The sequence below is a fragment of the Gallinula chloropus genome (genome assembly GCF_964237585.1).
Source record: "Gallinula chloropus genome assembly, chromosome: 2".
Classification (NCBI taxonomy): Eukaryota; Metazoa; Chordata; class Aves; order Gruiformes; family Rallidae; genus Gallinula; species Gallinula chloropus.
In genome coordinates this window covers 136,096,910-136,124,818 of record NC_140086.1, presented here as the reverse complement: position 1 = coordinate 136,124,818, position 27,909 = coordinate 136,096,910, and the positions used below count along the sequence as shown (strand labels likewise).

The following is a 27,909-nucleotide window of genomic DNA, read 5'->3' as shown; positions in this document are numbered from 1 at the left end:
CCATATGGGAAATACTGACAAAAACGAGGTAGCTTTGCTTATGAAGGAGAACTTTGAGCATTGGAATTGTCACTGAGGAGCTCAGATGTGACCTGTAATGTAAAATCTTGGTTACCAGGCATTACTTCCTAAATAGCTGACAAGTATCTTCTGCTGTGGGAGAACCTACTGTTTTTTCTAATCTCTAAGATGTAGGGTCTTTTCTTGTGAGTGATCATGTAATAGCAATTCAGTGTACCAGTCATACTATAAAACTTTAATCAGAGGTTTAAGATTCCAGAACCTGATATTTGTAGGTCTTCATTTCAGCAGTAAACTGAAAAAGCTTTAGAATAGTCTTGGCTTCTCCAGAGATTTAGTTGTGTAGACCAATCAGTCTTAAGAATGAAATACTATAGTAGTAGATGTTTTATGCTAAGTTTGCTTTCCTAAGGCTGTCTCTTCACTTCAGAAGGGGTGTGTGTTGTAACAGGGGAATAAAGAGAAAAACAATGCATACAAAACGAAACAGAAAGCCCAAATCAAACTTTGTTACACCATCTCCAAAGAGAGTGTAAAAGGTGTGTATTACAGTGCCACCATTAATGTTGCTATGGCTAGGGTTGTAATCTCCTATGGTTAGAGGACATTTCATTTATTTATCAGACAAATCATCTTTGTAAATGTTGTCCTTGGGCTTTAACAGCTTATTACTTGGGATGCAGAACTCAGTCTCATAAGTTACTGAATGTACTGGCTCTGATCCAGCAAAACAGTTAAGCACATACTTAAGTGCATTGTTGGACTGGGGCCAGAGGTGCTCAGCAGTTTACAGAACTAAGGCAATAGTGAACCCTTCTTCCAGACATCTAGTTGGGGAGAGACTTTAGATACAAAAGAAAGTCATAAATTAGACATTGCCCTTGAGGTCTAGTCCATCCTTGTGGGCAGAGGGTTATTTCCTGCCATGTAACAGTTAATTTCTGTGAAGCTTGGTATAGTGGGACCTAAAATGGAACTCCTAGCCACTATCTTGAGCTTACTAGATCTCATAGCTTGCTTATATAGGATCATAATAAGAGTAATTTACTCAATCTTGCTGCTGGTGAACTTTCTCCTAGTATGACAATTTAACTTCTTTTTAGCCTGGAGGAGTTGGAGCAGCTAGGTTAAAGGTTAGGAATTACTGAACAAAAGATAAGCCATAGGAAACCAAACTTCATTAGTTTCACTGCTAGTGAAACAATTTGTTTTTCTTTCAATTTTTTGCCATTCTTTCTAGCTGTAACATTATGTGGTTTTAGAATTGCAATCCAAGGTAGTTTGTTGCTTCGGGAGATGTGTGAAGGATAAATTATTCTGTAGACTCACATGTAAGATTGGTGTGGGTCTAGACTTTCAGCTGTTTTCTCTTAACCTGTTTCCACATTGACTTCACAGTTTTAAGTGTTCCAACCTAATTTTTGTGAAATGATCTATCCAGTTGCAGAAAACACTATTGTGAATCTGTATTGATTTGCAAGGAAAGCTTTGGAAAATAACATACAATCTGCTAAAAACACTGAGAAGGAGTATTATTTTAATATTGGGTGCAGCTCGTTATGTGATTTTTAATCAGCTTGGGTTTTGTTTTTCAAATTGAGGTACTACATTAGTATCTTTCTGATTTCTTCCATTTAATTGTGATAACTGGGCTCTCCCCAATAAAACAAAATTCATTTTAGTTCTGTTAACTTCTAAAATTTTAGTCTAATGTTCTTCATAATTTTTCTATTAGTCCTTCATGTCTTCAGTATAAACTTTGAAATTTTATTTTTTTAACAAACTTTAAGTTCATGTGTTGAAATCAGACTAGGTGATATATGGGACAAAAATAAGCTTAGTTAAAGCAGTTTTATAGATAGTTTTATGGATATTACTTATTTATCTCCCAGTTAAAATGGGTAACCAGTGAAACTTTCTCCCCAGTATCATACTTCCTTGCTTAGTCTTCAGAAACATGAGTCACTATCTTTTAGGCTTGTTTTTTTGGTTTTGCAGGGGCCGCTGTTCCCTACTTCCATACTTGCTGTTCTCACTTTTGCTGAATGGAATTTTTGTAATTCTGCATCTTAAAAAAATGTATAAATTGATTTGGAATATGTCTTCTGTCTTCTCTCATGCTGACTTCTATTGCTTTTTCAAATATCTTTTTTTTAATATTTTAATGACAGTAGAAATTGTACTAAGTACAATTACTTACTAAAGTAAAAAGTTATTGTAGACGTTAGTCTTGTTATTTTTGTGTTTCACAAAGATGGCTGATAATACAGTAACATAATTATGTCATTACCTTTTAATAATTAAGCATAAAGTTTAGAGGGATGTGATGAAAACATTCCAAGTATTTAATCTTTTTCAGTTTAGCAATGTATGTGTATAGTTTTTTCAGATCATTCATTAGGTGTTCTCTTTTTTTCTTTCCTAAAACCAAGTTCAAGTTGGCTCTTTTTGTGCCACTACTTAATTGCCTCTTTCTCCTCAGATTTATTAATAAAACTTTAATCCATTTAGTAATGCATTTATTCAAAGATCCTGAATGTATTTCCCTTCCTGTTTTATAACTTGCTGACAAGCTTTCCAGGAACTTGTGACGGTGTGTCTCTGTTCTCACCATAACTTGTAAGAGGGAATGACTTTTTTACGGGCTTTTGTTATTTGTCCTGGTGTGACTCTGCAACACAAACACTGGAGACTTCGGTACAAGATGATGATGGGCTTACTGTAGGGAGTGTGTGTGTGAGGGTGGGAGAGGTTCCCTCTAGGCAGAGCACACTGTGAAAATAATGGAAAGAGCCCTGTAGCAGGACACAGGCACGTTCATAGGTCTCCTGTTAGGGAAAAAAAAATATTACCAGAACTATCTTTCAAGCATACAGAAGTAATGAGAAATTAAGCAATTTTGATGGACTACCACACAATACAAGTAAAATGATTAATGTGTTCCTTGCTTGATTTGTAATCCTTCTGGAAACAAATAGCAAGATGGTTTTATGCATCTATCAGAAAACTTCACCATGTAATAAATGGGGGTTTTCTAATTTGCACAGATGCAGAGAATCCTTACTTAAATCTTCATAGCCTTCTTTTTTTTCCAAGTGCTCCTTCCCAGAATACATTATAGTTCTTTTGCACTTTCACCTTATCATTGATGACTTCATTGATGCTAGATGGGAAAAGAGCTTTCCTAGGTCTGCCTGTGTGTTCTAATCTAGAGAGCAGTTTTTAAATCAAAAGCATTGAAAGCTTTTCTCTGAAGAAATTCCTTCCCAAAGAGATGCAAGCCTTGTGAAGAAGAGAGAATTTTTAAGGCTCCCATTGGTATGCCATGGAATCACAAGACTGGATTGGATTGAAAAGGACCTCAGAGCCCATCTAGGACTGACTCCCTGCCACGGAGTCAGGGACACCCTCTGCTAGACCAGGTTGCCCAAAGCCCCATCCATCCAACCTGGCCTTGAAAACAGAAAGTATGTAAAAAGGGTGTTCAGTATACTACATTGCTGAGCTTTAATACATAAAGATTTTAAAAACTGGAATGGTTTATATTTTAATGAAGCTTTTTGCACTTGTCAAAACTTGGATTCAACATTAAGGGAAGGATAAATACATAAGTACAGTAATCTGAAATAGTTGCTGTCATTCTCTGTGCCATAGAAGTTATTTTACTTGGAAAGGGTGATAAATATTCAACCTTTTCTACTTCTGTGTATATTTAGAGCATGCCTAAAATATAGATGATTTTTTGTACCTCAAATTTTAATTCAGTGGAGGTTGAAATAATGTGATTTGAGATATACTTCCTGACTACTTAAGACTATGTTGTTTCTCCAGGTGTAGAGGAACATCTGTGTTATTCTGAAGTCTTTAATTATGTGATCACTTACAGGGTTTTTCCCCTCCCTGGAATCCTTGCTTTACCTGTTACGTAGAGCACAGTTTATGCAGTTAATGAGCAGCTGTTTGGTGTTTTTGTCTTCTAATGTTCACTATTAAACCTTGCTTTGAAGTAAAAAAAAAAATCTGAATTTCTTCCTGGGTTTTTTCTGCTATATAATAAGGAGAGTGTCTGAAATTTTGTTCTTTTTATCACACCTGTTTGGGAAGAAAGAGTAAATTATCCACACTTCATGGATGGAGAAACAGAAGTCCATCAGGCTTCTATGATGTGATTCTTCAGGTAACTCAGGATATTGGGCACTATTTCAGGTGTTTAAAGCGTAGCTCCCATAGTTGTCTTGTGCATCTGTGAATGCTGAAGACTCTTGCAAATCAGTTGTGTGTATAGACTGGGCACCCAGAAAAGGTGCCGCAGGGGAGAGGCTGGTTCACATGGCTTCCTGGTGTCTCTCAATGCTTGTGGCAGAGACAGAAATGAAAATGCTGTTCTGCACAGCAGTTATTTCTTGGTTACATTAATTATGAGACTGTTTTCTTTCTACAGCTTCAGTCTTGTTTCCTACCTCTCTCCTGCCTGTGTAACGAATGACAGAATGCGTCAGGTCTGTCTTGTGCACTGAGTCATGGGCTGTAGGGGGTGATGGGAGTAGCGAGGTGTAGTCGTGTTGTAACGCATACGCAATGTGAAACGAGCTGTTGGAACAGACCACACAGCTGTATCCAACTTCTCAGCATTTGATGTAGCAACTGTAATGTTCTCTTTATAGCGTGTTTCTCTGCTCTTAATTGAAATGTGAAGTGGTATTAACTGCGAGGCTGGTAGGAAAGAAGGAATCTTCCTGCTCTTTGTCTGCCTCCTTGTATATTTTGTGGTGGTTTTCTGGATAGGCTGTTGCTCTAAAGGGGAGAATGTGTTACTTGGCCAGTAGGTTTCATGCCCTCCTTGCTAGCAAAGCATAGAATCATAGAATGGATTGGAAGGTTGGAAGGGACCTCAAAGCCCGTCTACTTTCAACCCCCTTGCCATAGGCAGGGACACCCTCCCACTAGCCCAGGTTGTCCAAAGCCCCATCCAACCTGGCCTTGAACACTGCCAGGAATGGGGCAGCCACAGCTTCTCTGGGCAGCCTGTGCCTCACCACCCTCACAAGGAAGAAGTTCTTCTCAATATCTAACCTAAATCTATCCTCTTCTAGTTTAAACCCATTACCCCATATCTCATCAGTAACTGCTCTTGTAAACAGTCCCTCTCCCACTTTCCTGTAGGACCCCTTCAGGCACTGGAAGGCTGCTCTAGGGTCTCCCCAGAGCCTTCTCTTCTCCAGGCTGAACAAGCTCAGCTTCCTCAGCCTGTCTTCATAGTAGAGGTACTCCAGCCTTATCTTTGTGGCCTTCCTCTGGACTTGCTCCAACAGATCCATGTCTGTCTTATGTTGGGGACCCCAGAGCTAGACACAGGTGTGGTCTCATGAATACATTGGAGTAGGTGGGGAGAATCAACTCCCTTGACCTGCTGGTCACACTTCTTTTGATGCAGCCCAGGGTACAGTTGGTTCTCCAGGCTGCAAGCTCACATTGCCAGCTCATGTTGAGTTTCATATCAACTAACACCCCCCCAGCCCTTCTCCATAAGGCCGCTCTCTATCCATTCTCTTTCCAGCTTGTATTTGTGCTTGGAATTGTTCATACCCATGTGCAGGACCCTGTACTTGCCCTTGTTGAGCTTCATGCTGTTTGCTTGAGCCCACTTCTTAAGCCTGTCATGGCCCCTCAGGGTGGCATCCCTTCCCTCCAGCACATTGACTGCACCACGTGGCTTGGTTTTGTCAGCAAACTTGCTGAGGGATGCACTTGATCCCACTGTCCATGTCACTGGCAAAGATTGTAAACTGTGCTGGTCCAAATACCGACCACTCACTGATCTCTTGTTGGACATCAGTCTGTTCTCTGCAACTCCTTGGGAGTTCTTGCCTTGAATTTTAGATTCTGGAAGAGGCTGTTACAATTTTGGAATGTATAGAGAAAAGGAAAGCAGTAAAAATTTTCACTTGAAGTAAGAAAGAAAAAGACATTATTTTCCTTTCTGTAGCTAGAATATTTAAGCTTTTCTCTATGGCTTGAATACAGCCCTCACTGAAGTGAGGATAAAAATGATACTTAAATCTTGCAGGCATTTTTTCCCCTTCACTGTTATGCAAAACTGTAATTCTCATTTGATGTCTTAGATTAAAAGCAGTGTTGTCTTTAAGATAAAACTAATTTTCCACTGGGAAGGACAGGTAAGTAGAACATGCCAGCATACTGTGTAGACATGTTCACAGTAGTAAATTGCAGAATGGGATGCAAGATCACTCCAACCAGTGCCAACTCTGTTGATACGAGCAGGCAGTCCTTACTAGCTTCACTTCAAGACAAAGCTTGTGAACCTTATATAAGCCTGTGCATCATCTGCTTAGTTGCCATTTTGTCAGAGGTCACCTACAGAAGTGAAGGGTGAAATGCAGTGGTGTGCTAGAGAATTGCGCCTCACTGGCAAAACTTGCAGGGTTTCATTTGTAACTGTAATTCATTTGGTTGTTATGGCAATAGTACGCTGTTGTATTTGACATTTTCTACTTTCCCTTTTATCCAAATGTGATTCTGTCAGAGTACTTGTTTTTCTTTCGTAATAACAGTGACCTTTACTGAAAATCATATTACTAAGTATAATTGGAGATCTATTTGTTGGGGAGATTTGCTTTTTTAAAATATCAGGAAAAAAATACCCAACCCCAGGCAATATGATGGTAGCATGTGTCGAAGCCTGTGTCCTGGTGTTAACTTTGCACGAAGAGGGTGCAGTTGGCTGGGAACATCCGCACGTTGTCCCAGCATTCAGCGTAATTCACTGCTGTGTCCGCTGTATGATGCATCTCTCTGAGATAAAGTTTGTTTTTTCAAAACTGGCTCGTTTGCTGCTCTCAAGGCCTGGCCTCATTACTTGGGTTAGGAGTGCCACAGGCTGACAGTGCTTAGGTGCCCGGTCTTTTCTCTGTAACCTGAATTGCTTGTTTCTCTTGCAGCCCTTGGATATCCCCGACGGTCGAAGGGCCCCGTTACCTGCTCACTATCGGAGTAGTAGTACCCGAAGCATTGACACTCAGACTCCATCTGTCCAGGAGCGCAGCAGCAGCTGCAGCAGTCATTCACCCTGTGTCTCTCCCTTTTGCCCTCCTGAATCTCAGGATGGGAGTCCTTGCTCCACAGAAGATTTGCTCTATGACCGTGATAAAGGTGAGAGTAGAATGGCCTGCCTTTACCTATGGGAGGCATGTGATGTCCTGCTTTTACAACTACCTTCATTTTACTCATTACATCAGTTTTTGTTTTTTGTTTGATTGTTGTGGAGGGATTAAGGTTTTATCTTAAAATTGGTTTTGTTTGTTTGCATATCTTTTTCCCTCTTGTTTGTGAAACTTCACAAACATCTTCCATAAATACGTCAGAGGAGCACAGCAAACAGTCTTAAATATTTATGAAGATTCTAATGTGAAGAATTCAGATTGTAACATGTTTATGTTTAAAAAAGGTTTCAAGAAGGTTTGTGGTAGACTATATGTTTGTCGTGGGGGAGTCGCTTGCTGATGAAAATGGTGATGAAATTTTGGACTGCTTTTAAAAGTACTCTGCTTCTGAACTTTTACCATCCCACTTGAAGCTATTTTTGAGGAGCTCATATATGAGTTTGAACATTCTGATGGAGAATAATTATTTGTCTGTGTATGTTGCATAACAACCCAAAAATTCTAAATAACTTATGTGTTTGTATATCAATCAATATCCTGCTTTTTTTCGAAGTCTGTAAAATGTCTTTTGGTTTTGTAGAGGGAGTAAACTGGAGTTTCAGTAATTATGAGTTACTGACAGAACATGCAGTATGAAAATACAGGCACCAGTGTTAATAGACTGGTTGTTCTTTCTTTAGTTTTTTTTCCAACAACTGTTTACTAATGAAATTATTTTTAAGCTTCTGGTCAGGTAGACTTGTATCAGCTGGAAACATGGAGTTTAGTTTGGAGGGATGCAGGGTTGGGGTAAAATGTGCAAGATAAGAGTAATAAGTTTCACAGAGAAAGATTTACTACTGAGCTAAAGACAGCATTACGTTGAGGTAAAGTTTTTTCTGTAAATATTCTCTGTTTAATAATTCTTCAAGTAATTTGGGAACAAGACTGGAGAAGGCAGTGGGACAAGTAATAGCTTTCCTTGATTTCTGAAAAGTACTGCTTTCCCATCTTGGAGTAGTGGAAAACAAAACCACCTGCCCAAATCCTGAATTGGAGGGGGGTGTGTGTGTAAGTTAACCACGCCACAGTCTTAGCTTGGCATGATAGTTGGCCATGCTTCAAAAAATGACAGAGGTATTGGGTCCCCCCTACACCTCTCTTTCTAAGGGTGTGCATGTCAATTGTAATGTATCGTCAAGACCGAATCACTGTAGAGGCATTCGCTGGAGTATTAGGGTGCAAGGAGACATCTTGAGAGGTAAACTTATTCATATGTGTCCTGGTAACAAATGTAAGTTAAAAAGCAGAGAAATTAAAATAATAATTCCTTTTGCAGTTAGTACTTAATTGTCACAGTAATTGGAACTTTATTTGCAATATTGAGTGAAGACAGTTTGAAATAGTGCACCTAACAACCTTTTTAATGCTTTTCAAGGGTTTTCAGCTCCTCTTGGAGGGTTTTTTGAACCAATAATTGGAGTAAAATTTATTGCTGAACTTCACAATGAGGAGAAACTTACTTGTGGATTTTGTTTTTAAGGCTGGTTTTGACGCTAGGTTTGTATCAGGAGTCTGCTAGGAGCAGTGTAAAGGCAACAGTGATAAACAGCCAGCTTTGTAAAGTTAATATCATTGCATTTTTAAATCAGTTTAAGAAAGATACCTAACGCTGTGCTCATGAAAGATAGAAGCTTGAACTTCTCATCACAACTTCATTCTTTAAGGACAAGAGTGGAACTAGAGAAATGTGTAGCAGTTTTCCAACAATTTCCAACAGTTTGTTCGGAGGGTGTAAAAGTACAGTCGGAAAAGTGCCTTTTATTCTCAGATCATTAAGATCCCGCAGGCCAGTTGTTCTGAATAAAAGACATTACCTTCAAAATAGTTTAATTACAGACAAATTGAGGGAATATAGGCAAAATTATAAGGGAATAACAACTTCTGAGAGACAATTTATTAATATCCACCGTGGATGTTAATTGCTTAGTAAAACAAAAGTCATGAAGTTTTTTGCACCTTCATTTTAAAGGCTTTTGTGGTGCTAGAATTAAACTTGTCATGAGTTTGCTGCAAGGCCTGTTAAGTATTGAAAAATTCATTTATGTATATACATGTGTGTGTGTATAAGCAAATATAGACATAGAACCCAACATACTTTTTCTGTTGCTTTTCTCAAGTTGAGGTTTTATTTTTCTCTCTACGGGAGTAACTTGGCTTCCCTGTTAAAAAATATAATTATCAGCTTTATGAATGCTCCTGAGTGTGTTGCTGAATAGGAAAGGAAGGTTAGTAGTTTGAGACACATGAGCAGTGAGAGGAGCCAGCACTCTGTGCAGACACAGCACTGCTTTACATTTCTAAAGCATCCTTTATTTCTTGTGCAAAGCTGCGCTTTGGCCTGAGGCCCTCACAGCTGCTCTTTGGACTGTATCAGCTGTTTGGTTTACATTTCTGCAAGAAGCTGCTAAATCTATTGAATTTTTCAAAGGAAAGTGAAAGCTGAATTTCAGAAAAGGCCCACAATAGTGCTCCAAACGGGGCAGTGATATTAAATAGTATTGATTGGAGCAGAGGGGGAAGGGTGGGAGAAGAAGGTACTTTAATGGCACCTGGGTTTATGGTTTTGTTTTTGAGTATCAGCCTATTGCAAGGTAAGTGACTGCCTTGCTGCATTAAAGCTGCAGGTTTCACTGGTTTATGAGACTGTAACTCAGAGTGCAACATAACAGACTTAGCAGCCGTGACAGAGGTAAAGTCCAAAGGCATCCTGAGGTATAAGCAGAGGAAATGTTTTGCACAAAATTAGGTAGCATAACCTGTTTTTCAGGGATTCTGATTTAGGTGTTTTTGGGTTAGTATTGTGTATTTCTGCTGTAGCTGGCAGGCAGTTGCAAGCAACGTGTGCATGAAGATGAACCAAAGATACTTTTTAACTTCTGGGCATCTGATTTACAGTTTTTAAAATTAAAATTGCTTAGGAAGTCTTTGGGTAGTCTTTTAACCAAAGGTATTTTTGAACCTATCAAAACAAATCCCAAGGCTCACCGGCAGAGTTTTTTGTTTCCTTTTAAGTTTAGTCACTCAAAAAACTGTTGTTACAGATTCCTTTTTAGTTTGCCTCTTTCGTTGCTGTAATATATGGGAGATGAAACTTGTGGTGTGAAGTCTTCTGGTTAAAAGAGGTCTTCTAGTGCTCAGCTGCAATCTTAAACATGTTCTAGATAACAAAATACATCCATTCTGAATACTTCTGTTTAGAAGCTCTGTGTAATACGGCTCCATATTGTCTGCTATGTGCTTATGGTAACAGAACTCACTTTAGAGGTTGCATCTGTTAATCTTCAATCATTGTCATCTTAATGAAACTTGATTAGTTGGTCGAAACACGCCAGCAGAGCACGCCCTACTGGTGGGAGCCTGGAAGATGCAGACATGTCCCCTGACATGAAGGCTCATGTTGTGGCAGCCTCTGAGAAAGTTAAAAAAAAAACAACCCAACAAACCAACCCAAAACAACCCAAACCCAATGTAAATAGCTCAGTTGGAGAATACACACTTGCAGCGTCATTAAGGATTAATAGTGTGACAGTTTAGCACTTAAGAGCTTAAAGGATGCCCAAGTAGAGACTGACTTAAGCTGTAAATTCCACTTCTTACCACTTTACCTCGTGGCCTATTTTCCCACTAGCTTTCCATTCTCGCACTGCTGCTGTACGTGTGGAACCAGCACTGAGCTCGTACGTGCAAGCCTCCCCAGAACCACACGCAGTTTTCAAACAGCAGTGTGGTGTGTTAGGTCAAAATGAAGAGATAACAGCTTGGTAAGCCTTAAAGGCAGGGAGGGTAGAGAGAGAAACAGAATGGTTAAATTATACAATGTAATTTTATTAGTGGGGGTTTTTTTTCACTTGTTTAACAGCTGTCTCATATAGAAATCTTCAGCCAGACAGGGCCAAATAAACCAAAAACTTGATTGAAAACTGAACTGGCTAGACAAGGACCTAAATCTTCCAAGAACTGACTTAACTTTGAATTCATTTTGATTCTTTCCTTGGATGTACTTCCCCAGTTTTCCACTATTTGGTGGAACGAACAGTAGCACATTTTATGTCTCATTTTTTTTAAATAGAAACTTGGATCTTCAATTTTAAATATTAGGAGGGGGAAACAAACTGTCTGGGTTCTGTTAATGATTTCTGTGTTTGGAATGAGCTGTGTGGGCCAACAGTGGAAAGATGCCAACAGGACCATCATGCTCCCAGCTTGGCAAATATCTGTATTGTCTTTAAGCTTTTTCTGCCTTCATACAGTTAACACCTAAAATTCTGGAAATAAGAGTTCTGTGTTCACTCTCTGCAGCAGGAAAGAACTGAACAATCAATACACTACTGAGGTTTACTCTCTGGTAGTAATTCTCTCTCCAAAGGCAAATGTGACATTTAAGTTGATTTGTGTTATCTTGTAAAAGGAAGCAGAAATGTTTCAAGTCCTCTAATGATTAGCCTTTGTATTTGAGTCAGTGTTACACAAATGTTTATGTAGTTACTGTTTGCAGGTTGTAAAAGACAAGCCTATATGCTTTAGTGAATCTAGATCACAGTGCTTGAAACTTGTTTTTCCACTGTTGCTGAAAAGGCAGAGATGAACAACAGCAGAATAAACAAAAGGATCCAAGTTTAAAATGGCAAGGTACCCCACATCGGTGGAAAGACTCAAAAGGAGCTAAAGCAAGAGCAGTTATTTCTTTCCAAATACGGTGTGTTTTGAAGTTGGGGGCTCTGACCTTGCCATTTAATTCCCTTATGTTTTTTTTTTAAATTGTAAGTCCAAGCAGAGAATAAAGAGCCACTAATAACTAGCCTGAGATAGACGTTGCTCTTTGAAAAAGTAGAGCCCACTGCAGGAAGCTAATTTTCTGTGACTAACTATTTTTGTACCGACTTTATTTCCTTAGTGCGTTGAATACCATGTCAGGATGAGTGTTTAAATTGAACCCTTTCATAGTCCTACTTTTTCAAACTCTTGTGCTTCTGTTGTTACCAGAGTTGAGCTTTCTTCCTTGCATTTTCTGAGAAGCACAAAGAAATCTGCCTGTTGCCTTGTGTACAGAATCTTCACACCTTTAGTTCTAAGTGTGTCTGGTAAAAAACAGAGAGCTAGAGTTATGAGGAATGCCTGTATTGTGTAGTTAGTAATGAGGAGAGAATTGAATTGCAGAAGTTTTATTTCAGATACTAAACCGACTTCACAGTTCTGAAGCAAGTAAGGTAGGACACTGTAACAATGAGGTATCAGTACCTGTGTTACAAACAGGCTTTGTTTCTTTGCAGCTTCTGAACTCTTCATGAGACCAATGAGGTCAATATTCCAGTGAAGAATTATGTTTTAAAACAAGATACATGCTGTATACACACATTTTCAATAACCGTGTTTATACAGAGAGAAGGCGTATTATCGTTACCACTCATAATTCTTCAGCATGTATTATGCATATTACCTTGTTCCTTTATGGGTTTTGAAATACATAATAAAGAATGTATTTGTTTCCAGGATCACGGCTCTGCTTTGTTCCGATTGCGGTGTTCCAGATAAAAATATCCTCCTGTTATGTGTCGTTATACGATAGATTACTGCTGCACTGAAGCTGTTATTCAGAAGAAATGTGCTATACAAGGGTGTTAGAAATAGCCTGCAATAAAGGAAGCATTGTGGTAGAAGCAAACCGGCATAGTGGCTAAAATTGTGAAAGGAAAAAAAAAAAAAAGACATCTTATTTGGAAGTCGAATTTAATTAAAAAGCACTCTCAATCTCTAGTAATATAACTGCTTTAAATTTTCAGACAGTGGGAGTAGCTCTCCGTTGCCCAAGTATGCCTCATCTCCCAAACCAAACAACAGCTACATGTTCAAACGAGAGCCCCCAGAGGGATGTGAGCGAGTGAAGGTCTTTGAGGAAATGTCGTAAGTAATGCCTTTTATATCAGCTGGTATCTGCAAAGCAGTAAACCTGTTTACTGAGCCTATTCAACTGCAGATGAATAAACTATTCCAGCTGATGAGTTTTTCAGGAGCAAACTATTCTTAGAGTTTGTGCAGAAGAGACGTTGAAGTGTTCACATTGGTTTGAAGAGGAAATGGAGTCTTTTATGTTTGAACTCTTTTTTTGTACGTTTATAAAAGGCAACAAAAATCCAAGCAGAAATGATAAGGTACATTTAATTTCCTAAACACTTATGAACCTCTTTCCATATATTTTTTATTAACTCCTTAAATGTTCATGCCTTAGAACAAAAATTCTCCTTGTCATAATTCTTTATCAAACTGAAGCATAGGTTACATTTTGATAAAACATACAAAATGGAATGAAACCTATGTAAAGTGCTTGCAGATGGTAGCATACTTATGGCATAGACTTTGCTCAATACTTTTTCTGAGCAAAAGAAACTGGAGATTAAATTGTTGGGCATCGTGTCTTTTTCCCTTAGACCCAGCAGTATTTGAGCACATGCTGTTGAGATTGCATGCTTAGCTCCTGTGGAGGAAAGAATTAAGGAGGGGACGTTTCTTGCTCTAACAGCATTCGTCACCTGCTGGATGGTGAAGGAGCAATGTTGGGTTTTGGAGGAAGCCTCCAGACAAATAATGGAATATGGGAGAAAGGAGAGGTCTATTTCATGGAGGTTCTCAAAAGGATTTAATATGACTAAATGTGTTGTTGCTGTGTGGCTTTTATTAAAGAAGAATTCGTGCCGTTCTAAATTACCACGGCATTTTCCATGTGCATATGTACTGCAGATTTTTTTTTGCTGGAAGTTGCATGTTTATCGAGTAATTACCAAGTCATTTTTGTGACAGTACTAATTTAATGCTGTGGATCAGTTAGCTGACTACCAATATGGAAGATGTTTGCCCCTCTGTCCAATTAATCCCATTCCTTGTCATTCACATTTTAGCAACGTGTAGAACCACAAAGTTCACAATGTATAAAACATCTTTGTTGTCCAGGTATATAATCTTTTCTCCTTCTTGTAGGTCTCGTCAGCCTGTCTCAGCCCCTCTCTTTTCATGTCCTGACAAAAACAAGGTTAATTTCATCCCAACCGGATCAGCTTTCTGTCCTGTAAAACTTCTGGGCCCCCTTCTTCCCGCTTCAGACCTGACGCTGAAAAACTCTCCAAACTCTGGTCAAAGCACAGCTTTGAGCACCCTGACTGTTGAGCAGCTTTCGTCTCGGGTCTCTTTCTCATCTCTGTCAGATGACACCAGCACAATGGACTCTACAGAAGTCCAGGTACAGCAACCGTCCCAACAGCAGCAGCCGCTTTTGCAAGAAATTCAGACTGAAGACCATTCTTCTCCTCAGAGCTACGTGTTGATCTAGACCAAGGTGGAGCAGGCCTCTGCCCTGAAATGAGGATTGAGGAGATAAGATTTCAGATGCATCTGCATGAGGTGGCAACCTTTCAGAGCAACACGGAATACTTAGCAGCATTTGGAAAAAAAAAAAGAGTAAAAATCTCAACGCTGTTCTTGGCAGGGACAGAATTCATATTCAGCATTTTTTGTGAGAAAGCAGTAATGCCTGCAGAATCCATATATCATTAAGCATTTTAAGTGGAGACTATGCATTTCATAGTATGTTTGACCAGATTAGTACTGTGTCCCGTGTTCTGTTTCAAATTCTACAGTATAAATAAGCTCTATATATATATTAAAAAAAAAAGTTGCCTGTCTGAATAGAAAATGTCTTGCTGTGTTGTGTCCTATGGAAAATACTGTACTTCAGGATTATGTTTACAATTGATCCAGGTGTTTATGTTTCTAACTTCTGTAATACACACAATGCAAAAAAAATAATAAAATGTAAAAAAAAAAAAAAAAAAAATGGCCACAACAGTTGCACAGTGCCCACCCTATGGCCTAGCTTCAGGTACTTCTCTCGAAGTGTAAACTCAGGTAACTTGGAATGTATATCATATTGGGATATAAAATATTTTACAGCTACAAAGCTAAAGAGGGAACATCACTCTTTTGCCTTTCCTTATTTTATGCATTAATATTTCCTCATTACATTCCACTTTCTTGGAATAAGTGCATTCAGATCCAGGTGAATTGATGACCCTGGACATGGGTGAACATGAGGAGAACCAGCAAATCTGTGATGTATATCACTGTCATGTGCTTACAAGTAAAACAACTGTTGCATTTACTGTCATTTCAATGTATGTAAAGATGTGGCATTTAAAGGTATCAGGTGTTGCTCAGTTAATGACTGTTAAACTGTTGCAAATAAAGTGTTCAGTACTAGGCTGTACATGAGAAACATTCCACGTCGTGTGTGAGAGGATTTTGAAAGACAAGAATGTTTTTGTTCGAGGACAGAAATTCTTTCAGGTTTCACAGGGGGTGATGGGGATTTCCTCTCATGTTTTTGTTGGCAGTTAAGGATGTGAAATGCTACTGTTACCGTCTAAAAGTCAAATTAATGTTTAGTTTCTCTTTTGGAAATGTTCGTTCATTTGCTGGTTGGAAATAGGTTTTCAGGTTTTGTCAGGCAGTGTTAGACGAGCAGCATTTTATTTATCTAGCGAGTAATTGTGCTTGGATTAAAGTCCAAAAGTAGTGAGTGGGTGTTCTAAGAAGGGTGGGGAAAAACAATAGTTTTACGTTCATGTTACTTAATCAAAGCTCCTGCCATAACTTTCAGTTGCTTAAGTTGTGTGTGTAAAAGTGCTTTTCCCCTCTCCTTAAGTGTGAATAATAATAAAAATCCCCAATCCTTGTAAAATAATCCTGGTTTTGCAGGCTGGACACTTTCTCAAAATAGTGCACGGCAAGAACGGGTTAGTGGTGAGCTTCTCTTGTACTGGAAGATAATTTCCTGTGATACAAAGTGGACCCCAAAGGCAAAATAAACTTGATGTTCTTGCTCCATTGCTTTCAGCTCAGTGGAACTACGTTTATGCTGTCTGCTCCTAAGAGAATAAGGTTCACCTTTTCCAGGAATTGAAGAGATTAGTAGCCTGCAGCTACTGAGCATTTAAACTTGCTCCATTATTTATTTTTTTTCCTCTCTTTTGAAGAGGAGGTTGGAGGGGGGGTGACTGAGAGCGAGCCACCAATAACTACTCACTAAATATGTGCTTTCTTTGCAGATAAAGCATGGTTTCCCTTTTGTTACCGAGGTTTTGCTAGTACTATCTCACAGTATGGAATTTGCGGCCTACAAAGCAGTTGCTGGTTTTTGACTCCCCTTGCAGAACACATAGAAGGAGAGAGAGGTCTGTCTAACCATTTTCATGTGAAAAACCTTCTCGAAACACAGCAGCCATCTTTAACCCTACTAATCTCAGGCCTAGGTGAAAAACACTATATATTTTATAGACTGAAGATAAAGGGGAGAAAATACGATGTAAGTACGATTCCTTTTAATATTTTTCTTTCTTGATTAACATTGCAGTATGATGACCTTTTTATGCTCTGGTTATGTCCAGAGAAGAAATTGTAGTCTGTTATTGGTGTTAGGTTACCGGGGAATATGATGAGTGGTTTTAGATCCGTGATGAACTCTGTACAATATTTGCAATGCCATTATATGTTCTTTTTATTTTTTCCACGAGAAACTAAATATTAATTGAATTGCACATTTGTTCTTAGCAGATTTGAAGGTTTTGAACCAAATGTGTTGAAGCTAATGCTTTGCCATGTAAATTTCCCAGCAGTTGTTTATCTCAATTGTATTCTACATCCAGCTGTAGAAATTTGTCAAATATTGTTTAAAGTTTTGTACATAGTTGTACTGTTATTTCTAGCCACTGTGCTGAACAGTATTCAAGTTATCACATAATATTGCTTTACACAAGGAAATGTGTGGCTTTTGTTTTGTATTTTTTTCGGTATAGAAGTTCCTGTGTCTTATTTAAATAAAAATTATAGTTAAAAAAAAAAGAAAAAGTGGGGGAACTACACACAAAAGCAGTGGTTCATTTATTTGTTTTGGAAACTGTGTATGAAACACCACAGAATGAGATTAAAGTTCAATATTGTTCCAAATTTACATCTAGAATAATGTCAACCATTGTATCTTTATGACTAGTGTGCTCTATCTTCAAGAATAAGAAAATATCTTATCTATTGATTTTTGCATAGCACTCTTGTAAAGGAGGGAGAAAACCTTTAAAAATAGCTGTATGCTTAAATTTGCTCTAAAATAGTGTATTTTTATTTCTGCATATGATGGGCTTTCTCCAGAGCATAAGAAAAAAATCAGTTAGGTGTTATTTTAAACTGTGTATCCACTGCTGTGTTTGTGGTATGTATAATTGCAAGTTATCTGTCGAAAATTATGAAAGCCATTAGATGTTTCACTATGTGAAACTAAACTAAACCCCTAAAGGATGTGGTATAAATCTACTGACAGTCTTGGTTTCATGTTGTTTTGTATGAGTCAAGTGATTGTCATTTGACTTGCAGAATAATTCTTTCCAGATGGGGGGTGAGGAGGAAGGCTAGAAGAATAATATTTAAATACATGTAAATCCTCCAAAGTCAGTGTTTACTGAAAGTGCTATGGCAATAACTAGCAAGAATGCTTTAATGCTTAGTATCAGTAAGTGGAAATTGAAGTTTTCAGCATCCCAAAGATTACAAGGTTTCGATGTGACTATGTAAAAAAACAGTAACTGAAAGCACTGAAATTCTGGAGCCTGGAAGGGTGTAGTGTATCCCATCCTGCTTGGAAAACGCTCCATGTCCCTCAGTCAGGAACAGCTTGGTTTCAGCCACTTCGTCACCAGCTTGTAGGGCCTACTAGGAAAAGCTTTGTGACTGCCTCGTCCTCTAAATGGTTTTGGCTGCCACGGTTTCAGGCTGTCCGTGTGTGGGAGGGTATTCTCAAGAGGTACTGTGACCAAAGTGTGACGCCTGCCCTGAAAAGATGTGATGCAACTTGTACCACGGGTAACTTTTTCACCACCCCTGTGAACCTAGGCCTCGCCTGGTTAGCTATGGTTATAGTAATGTGCTGATTCCACATAAGCCACACTTCAGTGGTGTGCTTTGTGTAATTCACTGCCTACATCCTCCTCAAAGCCAAGACAAACAGTCTGAACAGTGCTAAGAGTAGAGAATAAATGAAATAGGTTTTGTCTTCCGTTCCTGCTTTGTGACTAAAAGATCTTCCTCAATGTGAAGGTTATATTTTCTAGCAATTCATGGCTCTAGAAATGGCCTCTTCAGAGACCAGAGGACTGAGTTGAGTAAGGGTACACTGTGGCTATGTACACTTGGGGGTTGCAGGGCAACATATAGTGACCTGCTTGTTTTAGGAAGCGTGTTGCTGTCAGGGAAATGATTTATGGCTTCCTGAGAAATCAGCTCTTGGGAAAGGCCAGATATTGGCCCAAGGGTAGAGCATCGGTATCTTCACAGGGTTTAAAAATAAGGCTGGAATAATACAAAATAAACACAAGAAATTGGATGGATTAGAGATGTTGGCCGACATGGCAGTTGGAAGCGAAGACTACTGAGGCTTAGCAAACCAGCTCCTGGCCTTTACTCTGTGGTGAAGGATTGATACTTCATCTGTTACTTGAGGTAAAATCCAAGCAGCTTGGAAAGGACAGATGACTAGTGGAAGTATAAATCAATTACTGTTGTAAAACAGCCTGGATTGCTATGCCAAACACAGCCATGCAAACAGAAATTGGAAGCTACGCAATTGGGAGGAAATAGCCATAGTTCCTGCAATATGTTTCCACAACCTAAACGCAAGGAAAAAGTGAGCAAAAGCTGGGAAAGTACATCCGTTCCTGGGATGTACACGTACAGCTGTTCATAGATGGTGCTCGGCTGAAGGAAATCATTTGATCAAAGATTGCTGTGCAGTTAAAAGATCTGTATCTTGTCTCTCTGCATTTGTGCAACCAGTCGTGGAAAACAACCTGCTTCAGGGGAGATGGCAAGGGGCTGGAGGAGGCTTGGGGAAGAGCTATAGGAATGAGTGAGGTACTGGAAAAAACACACAGCAAGGTTTTGTTAGCTCCACATACTTAACAGTTGAGAAGTGACTGAATTCTGGTTAGTAAATACCTACATAGGAAAGAAATACTTAGTAATGAGGTACTTTTACAGATGTGGAATACTAAACTCAAGCAGTTTAGAAAATGAAGGTAGATAAATTCACACTAGAAATGCTGATTTATTTTAGCACTAAGGATAATGAGGTACTGGGCCAACTTGCAAAGGTGGATTTTTTTTTGAGTATTCGTGAGTTTAAAATGAGATGATTTTGCAAAAGAATTCGCTTGATGATGTTTTTATAAGCCTTACTAGCTCATTATTTCTGCCTTTTCACTTTCTGGTTGGCTTTAAAGAGGTAAGGTTTTTTAAAATACTTTAAGCACTAAAACAAAAATCTGACATTTTTCAGTAGGGAATTAACACTAAAACCCAAACCTGTGTGGAATAGCTCTTTGAAGATAGCTTCTGGCCTCTGAAAATTTTTGGGCTGTGTTTTGTATGCGCGAAGTCTTCAGTAAAGCAGAAGTGCTTGAGTAGCTTTATAGTTGTTTTGATTTCAGTCATCTCCTCAATAACACCGTAATTCTTGAGAGATGGCAAGGGCCCAGGGAGTAGGTGGTGTCATTTTGTAGTTTAATAGGTCACAGAAATAGTGTGTCACACAAGTGGGGCTGATAGGAAAGTGCTGATTGAGAAGGTTTTCTCGGTAAAGACTGCATTGGAAGTGAGTGAGCATGCAAATTAAACTGCTAATTCAACTGACAGCTAGGAAGAATAGCAATCAAATGAAGCTGGATAGAAAGATGACCCCATTTTTAAGAAGAACTTGAAATTTTATCTCAGGTTCTAACAAGTTCTGATGTTAAATTGGCTGCCTTGAGCTGTAGCCTGGAAGCTCAGATGCAGAGGAAACCTGGGAGAAGAGGAAGTTGTGTAATTTCCCTCTCCTCCCCTTAAATTAGAGACTGATCCTTGATAACAAAACACAATTAAGCTAATAACTGTGCCTCTAAGTTCTGGGTTTTTTAGAAAAAAAAAAATGGTGTGTCTATGTCCATAGTGAATTGTGTGGTTAAACTTTGCAGTTGGTTGAGAAATAGGGCGTGCTCAGCGCAACGTGTGGTTAGTAATGCCCATGATAATCTCTCTCAGTACCCTTGTTTTTACCTCTCTAAATAAGCTGTAAGTAAATAGCATTACTGAAGTCCAGAGTGCTAGGCGTAGCAAGTCACGGTCGCTAATTCTGGGTGTCTAGCTGCTTACTGCAGGAGGAGATGAGGTCTGAGAGCTCTTGAGATGTTTGTGGAAGGAGGTCCTTTCTCCAAGGAGGAGAGTGCTCAAAGAAACTAGACTCCCTGTTAAAGGTTGGTGCCAAAAGGCTGGGGCATGCAATTATTCCTAATTTCTATTTGGTTAAGAATTTCTAGTCCTGCCCTATTTCTATGATCCAGAGGTTTCTCAGGGAGTAAGAGCCTTCCTTTCCGTAACATTGGCAGTATCTTTGAGCTTGTTACATAGGGAAGGAAGAATGTGTTCTTGTAAAAAATGAAAGTAAGGGTGTTGCCTTTGGAAACCAAGCGTTCTCTTTAGGAAATAGGAAAGAAAAAAATAATGCTCGACTCTGCTTATGTGGTTCCTTTGGATTCTGATTCATTGTAGCTCCTGAGAATGCTGAAAACCATTCAGCATTTTGGTGTCAGTCACTAAAAACAATCAAGAAGTTACGGATGTAGCTGTGCATCTCTGTGCCCGTGCAGGCACGGGACCATGCTGCAGGCTTGCCTTGTTTTGTACGTGGCATGTGCGTGTGTTTTAAGGATTGCCACTATAAGAGGCTTCATCTGTGAAATGAAGCTAGGTACAGCAGTGGAAGAGTGCTCTGTCCAGGAGAAGAATGCCAGGAGGCAGTTTAGACACTTTCTGGATTCAGAACCCAAGGAACTTGCTTCCTTCTCAAGAGGACTTTCTGATTTTGATGCTCTTGTGGAGGGGAATTTTAAACCCTGGGGTGGGGCGGGGTGTGTGTGTGTGAAGTGAAGATGGTAGTTGTAGGTCTTCCACTTTCTAAGCAATGGGAAAACAAAGGCAGCTGAGGGCCCTAACTGTACCTGACTTAGATGATAACCTTGTACATTAATATCTGTATGTACAGGATGGTCTTTTGGTTAGGAAGACAGTGGATGCCTTAATATGGGAGAGGAGCATTGGCTCAGGTAAGTATCATTTGTTCTCTGTATCAGGCTGTCTGTAGATGGCACCTGTGTCTCTGGTGGCATCCTAATGGAAAGGCTGTTGAATGCAGCACTGTAGCATGATTTGGGTTCGTATCTGGTAAGAGGAAATCTATCAACTCAGGAGGAAAACCTTGTTTGGGGATCCCGTGAGTACTTCAGTGCATTGTCCCAGCAGTCTGGGATCTCTAGTACCTGTGCAGTTTTTGTTTGTCCCGTGGTACTTGTGGAAGCACACCTAGGGGAAACTAAACAACTAAAGATTTATGTGCTTTCAGGATTAGGGACTGTGGAATAGAGTTGTAAGAATATTCTGGATGTAGGTATTTGTGATATAACCCTTTGGATCAAAAATAGTATAATAAAAGTCATCTGGAGCAGGTTGCTCAGGCAGTGTCCAGTTGGATTTGGAATATCTCCAGGGACAGAGGCTCCATGACCTCCCTGGGCAGCCTGTTACAGTGTTTGACCACAGAGTTTAAAAAAAAAAAAAGTGATTTACTGTGTTTTAAATGGAATTTCCTGGATTTCAGTTTGTGCCAGTTGTTGCTGGGCACTGCTGAGAGAAGCCTGGCTCCGTCTTCCAATACCCTTCCTCCCACTTCAAGATACTGATCCACAGGGATAAGATTCTCCTCTAAGCCTTTTCTACAGTGCCGAGTAGGGGGGAAGGGTTAAACTTGGAGCAAGTGATCCTTGAAAATCAACCATGTCTGTACTCCTTTCCAAGGCTGTATCCCTTGGGATTCATCCAGGCAAGCACCTGAAGGGACCAAAGTCTGTGATTATGACCCTGCTTTTTGGTTTTCCTCCTTCCTCTCAGAATTCTGAAGTTTACTCTTGGGTGGTAACTTCAGCCAAGGTTGCCACCGACCTTCGTGTTCCTGTTGGGTTGCTTTTTGTCAGTGTGAGAACATAGGATCACAGAATGGTTGGGGTTGGAAGGGTCTGTAAAGGTCATGTAATTCCAACACCCCTGCTATGGATAGGGACACCAAAAGAGAATACATTCAGAGATCTAGCTGAGCACATTCCCTCATCAGCTTCTTGTCTTGGGAAGCTATCAGTCTGCTATAGAAACCTCATGGGTTGCTTATCTCCTACTGTGTTTTCCCTCCAGCAGGTTCAAGGCCCCCAGGGAACTGGGCCTGTGAATGTGAGGCTTCTCCAGTTTTCTGAAGAAGGCCTCACCTACACCCTTCTGCTCAGGTGGCCTTGTAGCAGACACTCACCACCATGTCATCCATGCTGCTGTGCCCTCCAACCCTAACCCGTGAACTCTCAGCTATGTCGCCACTCATTCCAAGGCATCCACGCCTTCCCACACAAAGGGCAGCTTCCCTTCCTCACCATCTTGTCCAGTTGTACCTGAAGAGCCTGTATGCAGCCGTGGCAGTGACCGGTTGTGTTAAGCTGTCCCTCCACAACTCCGACCCCATTGCAGTGGTGGCCCTGCAGCTGCATACAGGCCTCTAATTCTGCCCATTTCTCCACTGACTGTGTGTGTTGGTGTACAGCCCCTTCAGGGAGCTGCCCAAGTCTCCCAGAGGTGCCAGCAGAGCTTCTCACAGTGCTGCTGTCTTGGTACTTTGCTTATTTGGGCTCATCCCAAGTGTCATCTCCTAGGTCTATCTTGACCACATCATCCTGTGCCTTCTGTTTGCCAAACCTGGACCTACCACTTTGTCCCTTGATGGGCTGGGCCTCACCATTGTCTCTGTACCATCCCAGCTGCAAATCTCCCTAGATGACAGGTGGGGTTGTCAGCAGGGAGTTGCTTGCTGCTGTTCAGGTGCTGCTGCCTCCTCATACAGCTGCACAGCTCAGGCAGGGGCTTCATGGGGCATAGCTGCCTCCTCTGGAGACGTAGATCTGCAAGTGGAGCAGACCTCCTGGTGCCAGAAAGTCTCCCAGCCTACACCATTGTGGGAGTCTCCATTTCCCAACCCAGTAAGTGCTGGCTTTGCCTGCCCCTCCTGCATGGGAGTCTCCTTTCCACCATCTCTGATGATCAGGAAAGGTTTCCTCCTCCTTGTTGCAAACTGAAAGGATATGCCCTGGTGTCCTACAGCCTTCAGGACTTAAAGCAGGCAGTCTTACGATTTTTGGGCTGTGGCAGTAAGCTGGGGATAGGAACTCGATAGAGATTTTGTTGATGCTGGTGGTATGTATGTTGGATTAAGCCTTCCTTGCTTTATTTTGGCAGACCTCCCCGTGGAAAGGAACTTGTTTTGGTGATGCTACACAACATGAGGACTTACTTTGGGGCTATAAAAGCATTTTCCTGTATCTTAAAACACTTTCCTTTTTTCACTTGGATAGCAGCCATCAAAGAACACATTATGTGCCTCAGCCTCAATTAAGCCCCTCCATTAGATCCCTCACGTGTGTATGGGGAATGGCGAGGGAACCCAAACCACTTACGGGCAAGCTGTACTGTTCATTAAAAACCACCCCAGGACAGACAGTTCAATCTGCTCCTGCAGATCACAAGTAGGAAAACGACCCATTACAGATTTGTAATGTTTTCTGATTGCATTTACTGTGTGCTAACAGGATGCACTGTTAAAATGGGTGGGGGTAAGAGGTGGGGGCCTTGAAGCAGTGTCTTCCTGAGTGCCTCTGTCTGCTTTTTAACATTGTTTCCCTTTCTACTTTGCTTTGGCAACATTCCCACAGCTGAAACTGGGAACCGTGAGATGGACCCGCACTCTCTGAGGTCCATCCAGCCTTGGAAGCACAGCAATAACAACTAATGAATGTGGCACACGCTGGTGTAGCCAAGAGCTCTCTCTCCTACCTCCAAGGAGACCCGGATCACTTCCCTTAGAAATGAAAGCAAAAGCAGCAAGTGCTCAGCGTGGGAGGGGGAAGGAGGGTTAAGGGTGGACTAAAGGAAGATCTAACTTGATGAAGGCTTTTTGTAACTATTATTTCCTTACATAAAGAGCAGTAACTGCTCTGTCTGCGTCTTGCAGGTGAGCTTGGTTGTGGTTTGGTGACAAGCAGAGGTGACCACAAGCCTGCCCAAGGGCTCTGGTAGGGTTGCTGCTGGTGCCTCCCTGCTGCACAGGCTCACATGCCTCTCTGACCTCTGCAGCTTCAAAATTTTTGTTTTAATTCTTTTTTTTAGCCAAGTTTTTACCCAGCTCGGTGCCTTTACAGTGCCTTTTAGTTGGAAGGGCCTGTGAGAACACCATGGGCTGATGGTGGGAAGGAGGGTGGTGGCCCATACTTAAGGGCATTTGGTGTTCTTGTGGCCCTGAGCAGGCTTCTGTTGACAGTGTAGGCTGGCATTTTGGGGAGAAAGCCTTGCATCTCTCATGTGCCTTTGGCTCCTTTGCAGCCCTGTCGGCTGCCACCAAATCCAGGGAAAAGGTTGGATTGACCCAAGACCCAGCTGAACCATAAATCAGAATGATGCCTCTGGGGCTTCTCTCACTCTTTGGAATCTCCATTGTCTTCTAAAAATCAAATCAAACTACAGCACTGCCACAGTGAAAGTCACTCTGTTACCAGGCTTCGGTGCTTTGAAGTTCTGGTACTCAAGATGAAGACAGAGCTGATCATGGCAGACCATACAGGCTGCTTAAGTCCAGGAAAACAAGCAGTTGCTTCAGTGGCCCATGGTTTTAATTTTTGTATTTTATGTGTCAAGGGTTTACTCTGAAGATTGTGCTTGGAATAATAGGAGGAGGAGTTTGCTTTGTCTCCTTGCTTCTGCTGCATGCTTGTCTCCTGCAGCTAGCTGTTATCGCCCACATTGGTGGAGACAGGGTAGATGATTTAATTGTATAGCACTTTTACTTTCCCCCCCACCCCCCCTCCAGCCTGTTGATGCAGCAAGCATGTGGCTTCCAGTACCTGTCCCAGGGCCTTTCCTGCTGCTGTAATAGCTGTGGAAGTCCAAAACAAAAGAAACACCCTACAGAGTATGTGTTTCTAGATTAAAGGCTGCTGTTTAAAGACAAGATTGGCTGTAACTCCTTTAGCAGCTTAGGTAGATCTGCAGTCACTTCTAAAATCCTTTATCTACCTTTTTTATCCTACTGCTTGTTTTGGTATTCATTACCCCATAAAGATTCCAACAGCAGCCAGTGTAAATACCTGACAGGTAGAATGAACCAGACCTTCACCTCTAAAGCTACAGCATGCTTCTCTAATTTAAATTCTGTAATTTTTTTTTAAGGCAACCAAAACTTCACACCCTCCCACTATGGATTAGTTACAAGGTTGGGCACATCAGGCTTTCACTATGGTAGAACAGATTTAAAAGTTGATGCAATTCATTGGAGTTGTACACCGTTCCCTAGCAAATGGCATCTTCCTCACTTAGCATAGGCTCACAGAACGACTGGGGTTGGAAATGCCCTTTAAAGGTCTCCTGATTCAAGCCCCTTGGCTGTGGGTGCCCTTCGGTAGAACAGGTTGCCCAAAGCCCCATCCAACCTAGCCTTGAACACTGCTAGGGAGGGGGCAGCCACAGCTTCTCTGGGCAACCTGTGCCAGCATCTCAGCACCCTCACAAGGAAGAATTTCTTCCTAATAGCTAAGCTAAATCTACCCTATCTCAGTTTAAACCCATTACCCCTTGTCCTGTCATTCCTTGCTCTTGTAAACAGTCCTCTCCAGTAAGGACCCCTTTAGGTATTGGAAGGCTTCTTGAAGGTCTCCCTATAGCCTTCTCCAGGCTGAACAAGGCCAACTTCCTTGGCCTGTCTTCATAGGAGAGGTGCTCCAGCCTTATGACCATTTGCATGGCCCTCTTCTGGACCTGGTCCAGCAGGTCTAACATTGCAGGTTCCCATGCAGTCAAATACCATGTGTTACTAACGGGAAGATTATACTGGTCTCTAATTAGTCAGTGAGGGGAAAAGTCAATTTTATGCTTAGGAAAGCACTGTTAATGAACACCCAGGTAATGGTCTGATGGACTGTACAGCCTTGGAGCTGGATGGCTACCAAAGGCCGAACTTGCTGAACCTGCAGGGCCTGTTTGGCTGCGGTACCTCTGTCTGCGTGTGCCTGCGTGGGGCTCTGGCGCTCAGCGGCATCGCGCGCTAAGCACATGCCGAGCGAGGCCGGCAGCCCCAACAGCGGGAAGCAGCTCGTGTGTCCTTGGCTTGCCAACGCGGCGCTAGACTGTCTCAGCATTTCTGCTTCTCAGTTGCGGCAAACCCTCTGCTGCTTGGCTTGTTGGCAAACCTAGTTGTTGCTCTGCTTCCTGCCTTCCCATATGGTGGCTTGTTTAAAAATAAGGCACTTACAAGGAGCAGCAATTGTAAAAGTGGGCTCTCTGGAGGCGGGTTTACAGTAAACGCTAGATGAGGTAGGGCGCCTGGGCTGCAGTGAGGGCTCAACTTCAGGTTACTTGCACACCTGTAGTGTTAAAAAAAAAGCCTAGAAACATACTGGGTCCCTGTCTGGCTATGGTTTAACTGTGGCAGAAGTCCAGCTCCTGCAAGTACTCCTAATGATGATGTGAGCAAGTGTGGCTGCAGGATGCCAAGCCCGCAGCATGGAAGGGCCTCCCTGCCATGCACAGCTCATCCTTGCCCACCTGCACTGGTGCATTCCTGCCAGGGAGGGGAAAGCAGGTAGGTGTTGGACCAGGTGGGTGGAAGCAGTAACTGCTTCCTGGGCAGAAGAGGAGGGGAGCTTAAAAAGTGAGGAGGAACCTAACTCTGGCAGTTGCACCTTTGCTGTCAGTGTCTTGCTGCTACTGTGAGTAATCATCTTTGGAACCGGCATTGAGTGAAGATAGGACCTTCTGGCTTGTCTTCCTGTGCCCTGGGGGCTGTTTCACCCCACATACTCTCAGCAGCCGTCTATTCCTCAGTATTCCCTGGCACCTGCAGCAGGATGTGATGGTAGATGACAGATGGCAGTGGTGGAAGCCCAGGAAAACTCAGTGTGATACATACCATCCAGGTCCTGCGTCCTCATGCCAACCTCCTGCTCTACTGAGCCTTTCTAGGCTCAGACCCTGGAGCTGTCAGGGCCTGTAGGGCTGCTGCTAATCCCACTGGGAGCAAAGCTCCTGCTGCTTCTCCACTCCATCATTTTTGTTGCTTAGATGGTCCTGTTGTTTGGGATTTTGCAGGGGCAGGGAGGGTTTGGCACGTGCCACCTCTAATGTTTGAAGGGTTTTAAAAAAGGTGTTGGTGAAAGGCAGGTGGCCATTTGTGGCCAAATAGTCCTGCTCTGAAGTATATCAATGTCAACCCCAGAGACTGTTGGATATATAAATGTAAAAAGGCAGCAGAGTAAGTCATGTTATACCCTGCTGAAAGTAAAGTCTTATCGGGTAAGGCCAGTAAAGTTACTCGAAAAAGTTTCTTCTTAGTTTCTCCATGAGCTCAGCTCCCAAGGCACACACTCCCATTCCCCTGAAGCAGCTGTTCTTCGAGTTGTAGAAACCTTGACTCACCAAAATCAATTATATCAACTTTAATAAGCTCCCCAATAAGGAC

General features: G+C 41.4%; 1 protein-coding gene across 4 annotated transcripts in view; it reads left to right on the top strand.

The window, feature by feature from the left end:
* GLCCI1 (glucocorticoid induced 1) overlaps positions 1-15,505 on the top strand; it is a gene marked incomplete at its 5' end in the record, with an annotated part of 55,761 nt that extends 40,256 nt beyond the window's left edge. For 2 of the 4 annotated variants that reach the window (XM_084259960.1, XM_084259959.1), the window contains 3 exons: positions 6,981-7,191; positions 13,025-13,145; positions 14,217-15,505. In XM_084259960.1, coding sequence (XP_084116086.1) covers positions 6,981-7,191; positions 13,025-13,145; positions 14,217-14,565 — 681 coding nt within the window. In that variant the 3' untranslated portion in view covers positions 14,566-15,505. The remainder of the gene's footprint in view (positions 1-6,980; positions 7,192-13,024; positions 13,146-14,216) is intronic. The other 2 variants (XM_084259962.1, XM_084259961.1) reach the window with 1 other exon arrangement.
* Positions 15,506-27,909: the final 12,404 nt, after the last annotated feature.